General features: G+C 27.7%; 1 protein-coding gene across 1 annotated transcript; it reads right to left on the bottom strand.

Annotated features, from left to right (window-relative positions):
* Positions 1-514: 514 nt before the first annotated feature.
* Positions 515-1624, bottom strand: LOC136971477 (modulator of smoothened protein). The gene has a single exon (XM_067265936.1). It carries the CDS (start codon positions 1511-1513, stop codon positions 1010-1012), a length of 504 nt encoding a protein of 167 aa, XP_067122037.1. The 5' UTR covers positions 1514-1624; the 3' UTR covers positions 515-1009.
* Positions 1625-4734: the final 3110 nt, after the last annotated feature.

Below are 4734 nucleotides of genomic sequence, written 5' to 3'. Positions count from 1 at the left end.
ATTTCTTATATTAATTTTCACTTACATCATTAATCTGTAAATATCTAGGTATGACAAAACATCTCTGTTAATAAATAAATTATATATAGCCCTATATATTTATATGAAAGCTTAAATCATATATATTTTTAATATAATTTTAAATATATTATTGAAATTCTTTCCTAGTTTCTTTGCTTTTATTATTACTTATATTTAAAAACATTTTTTGGAATGTCTTCATATATTTTGACATTGTAACTTCTTGATTTGTTTTGAGTTCAATGCATGTCTTGTCTATTTGGATTCAACTTCTTGAATTTGGTTTGGAATTTCTTCTTCATTTGTCAGAATTGTTTAAAAACTGTTTCAAAATGCATTCTTATATTTAAAAAAAAGCTATTTAAGTTTGCATATTTAATATACTGATTAGATTTAACAATATATCTATTGTTCTTCAAGAAAAACTTCATTTGAAAAACAGAAAGGCAAACATGTAACATGATCTAATACAAATATTCATTACTAAACCAAATTCAATATGCAATTAATTTATTCTTTAAACTGTATACTAAGACATTTAAATATATTTTAAATAAATGCTTTATATCTTTGAATGCGTTTAATTAATTAGTATCGGGCGACATTTAAAAACACTTTCATTTTACAATTGCAACTGAAAACAATTTCTAATTTTAACAGAAAAATTGTTTAGATTATTCTAATTTAAGAGAAAATATTTTACATGAACAGAAATAGCTTTGTTAGCATTTTTAACCTAATTTTCTGTTCTATTTAAAATTAAAATTATCTCCTGGAAGACAATCAATTTTATACACACTAAAAAACATTACATTTTATGCATAAAAATAAATAATAGTTCTATTTACACAGTAGAGTAACATGTACAGTGCATACTTTTCTAAGTATAAACAATTTTAAATCAATTATGCTTTCATGTTATAAATATAAATGGCACAGTATTCATCTACAGTCTATTTAGAATTACAGAAAGCATTTTGAATATTAATTAGAAGTGTGGCATGCACACTTTTCCTGCAAACAATTCAGAAATGACAGTAATCCACAGAGCTAAAACAAAGAATATATAGGAGAGTCCAACTTGATGACTACTCGGTAATTGATAAGGTTCTCCTCCAATCTCATCCATGGTAAAACCCATAGGGAAAATAACTGCAGCTAAACAGAAGAGAACCATGGCAGAAAATCCAACCCATCTAGCATAAGATACAACGTAGATATTCCATTGAGAAATTACCAAGAGCACAATAGTTATAGTTACACATAAACATCCAATTATAATACATATCAAAGTCAGCATCCATTCCGGCTGCAAATTAGGTGCATAACATAACTGTGTTCGTCCGTAAAGTGTCATACAAGTCTGTATTAGTCCTAAACGTGTATCACCACCGACGTCAGATACGATCCAGTCAGGAAGGATCAAGCTGGCAACGGCAAACATGTCAGCTGTTAAAAATAATGCTCCTGAAATAACGGTTAACTTATCCATTGTCCGTAAAATCACTTCGACTAGATTATATAAACAGGTGTTTTTTTACAAATTTCACCAAATGACAAATGTCACTCTCGAGTTTAACAAGCTTACGCGCAGCCCGCCATCTTGAAAAATTTCAACATAAGATGGCGCTTTTAGTAAATATTAAATAATTTTTAAGTGAATGTACAGTACAGTACAAACGTATATTTATTATTTTAAAAATCATCATGATAAATATTTCAATTTTATTTAATTTTACTATAAAATATTTATTAAATATAAAATATATAAAAACGATCAATTTATTTTATTTTGTTTTATTACTTAATTTTGTTTTACTACTTAATTTAACTTACTTCAAAATTAAATTTATGAAAAAGTAATACTTGAGGTCCTTTTCGAAATTATTTCAGTTAGACGCAAAATTACCTTTACTTGTATAAAAAAAAAATCAGTAATTTTATCTTGAAAGTGTACACTAAAGCGTTTTTGAATCGAAAATAAGGCCTTAAGTATTGCACTAAGTATAAACCGTTTTCCCTTAAAATAAACTTTTTTATTTTCGAAATTAATCAGTTATTATATTTAAAATTAAAATGGTATATATCAACGGCTGATGACCGAGAGGTTAAGGTGGCTCTTGCCGCTCTGAGAGACACGAAGTCGAATCTGGACAAATCGAAAAACCTCAGGAATTTTTTGTGGTCCGTCGGGTCTCATCTCTTACCACCCATTGTGGGCCAACCGAATTCATAATGGGCTTTCTAAAACGATCCTCTTAGTGCCTACAAGAAGGAAAGAGTATTTTTTTAAAAATGGTATGCGTTTGTAAGATTTTAAATTATCTTTAAACAAATTTATTTTTATAAATTACATAAATTTTACTGTTTATTTACACAATAGTGAAATAATATAGTTGTAATTTTTCAGCTAAACTAATTGTAGCCTATATGGAGTTGTTATGTTTGTATAGTCATAAGCTTACAGGCAATGTATGGCTTGAAATATACATATTAGGTGAATACTACACTATATTATTTTAATACTTTTATAGTAAATTGACGTAATATAATTTTGCCGCTTTTGAATACAGTCTGAAGAGGACGATTATGCGGAAACATGTAGCTTCTATTTTAAAAGCAAATTAAAAAGATATTCTTAAAAAAGTAAATTCTTTGTCTATGATATTAACGAATTATTACACCACGAATTTGTAAATAGGATATTCTGTGATGTAATAATACCGTATATTTTAATTATATACGTGATCGTTATCATCTTCAATATGAATATAGAAGTTAAATAAAACTGTGAAATCAAAACATTAAAATTTATCAATTTTATGTAAATACCGGTACATGTTTTTCATTTTCTAAAATTAACAGAAAATTAAAACCTACAGATTCTGAATTCAGACATTTAGAACATTAAAAAAGCAATTAATTACTGTATTTAAAATGTATAAAAATAAAATACAAAAAATGTTAAACAAAAAGTTTTAATTTGGAACCGGAACGGCAATTCTTAGTATGGTGTAGTGCATACGAATTTGCCGCTTCCTCGACACACAGTTACAAGAAAAATGAAAACATTTCGTGAAAATATTAACAACAGTTTGCATGTGATTAATAAGTTTCGAAACAAAATATTGCAGCAACCAAAGCAATATCTAAAGAGTTATTACTTTGTAGAATGTATTTTGGGATTTTTACTTATATTATTACTTCATAAGTTAATATAATATTATATTTGAGTAGTATTAATTGTTGTCCACGTAAAATATGTTCATGTTTTAAATGTGTCTGATAGGGTATCTCAAACGGTTGTTCCGGTTGTTTTTTTAACCCGGAAAATCCCGCAAATTTCTTAAAAATTCATTTTTTTCTTATTTTGTATTAAGGTTGAGGAAATTTTGCAAATAGAAAGTATAATTAATTCATAAACTGTCAGAATACATTTGTATTATTAATTTTAATTATGTTTTATTACGAAAATTACCTTTTAAGTTAGAAGTTTGATCTAAGTTCATTTTTAAAAAATGTTTAACTCAATTCAAAGCATTTTGTTGTTGTTGTTGTATGCAGTTTCCAGCAAACTTTAATAAATTTTTTTTATTTGTGAAAATTTCTACGTAATTCAAAGATAATTTTAAATATACATCTTACACGGCATTATTAATATGATTTTGTAGGTTGCAGAACGTATTAAATTACTTTAAAAAATGAAAAATAATTATATCATTTGATTTCAAGATATTTTGTATATCTTAAAAATAATTAATTCTATCCCGGGATCCCGAGAAACAGTTCAGTTTTATCTCGGGATCCCGGGACAAGCAAAAGACCTTGAAATGAGAAACCCTAGTGTCTAATATTGTAAATTCTAATGTGACATTCAAAATATAAATCGAAATATGTAATATCCAAATATATAATGGAACCAAGAACCAAAGAGAAATGTGTTTGATTTTTGGTTTTTAAATCCAAATGATATGGGAGTTAATATATGACACGATTACAACTAATTATTTCCAAGGTAGAGATTGAACTAAATAAAAATATACTCTAAACTAATAGTAACTACTGGATTAGAGTATTCGTCATGTTAGAGACGGATGTAGATTAGACTTCCATATCAAATACAAACCCATAATCAGAATGGTGTGGTCGACGGAGCCAAATGTACTGTATTCGGGATAGATTATTTATGAAAAATATTTGATGTTTCTACCTGGACTCGAATTCGTGTCTTAGAGTGACAGGTTCATTGATTAGTAAACGCGAAACACAAGTATATTAAATCGTCGATCTCCTCGATTACCGATAGGACCGACCCGCAATTGGGTGGCCAAAATAGCTGAGAATCTCCGAAACGTAATAACTTAAGCGTACTACATGCGACATATTGTAAGGTTTTGGATTGGGTTCGAATCCGGATCCTCCACAAAGGTAGGCCAAATCTTACCGCGTTTTCTTCTTGTTTTGGTTTTGGCTTTCAGTGCAAATATATCTCTTTCATAATTTGAATATGTCTTCATGTATCGATATCTGGCAGATGCATAATTATAAAAACTGCATTTGAAAATTTATTATCAATTATTTTATTGGATTGAGATAATATAAATCCTTTCTGCGTTTAGGTTTAACTTAAAAGTAATATTTGAAATATGCAAGAATAAAGAAAAATTTTCTCAATTGCAATGCTTTTCAGGAAATTTCTATTAAATTCATTAC

The sequence above is a fragment of the Centruroides vittatus genome, unplaced genomic scaffold (assembly GCF_030686945.1).
Source record: "Centruroides vittatus isolate TY-2023 unplaced genomic scaffold, ASM3068694v2 contig_2565, whole genome shotgun sequence".
NCBI classification, from domain to species: Eukaryota; Metazoa; Arthropoda; class Arachnida; order Scorpiones; family Buthidae; genus Centruroides; species Centruroides vittatus.
This window is presented reverse-complemented; position numbering and strand designations above follow the sequence as displayed.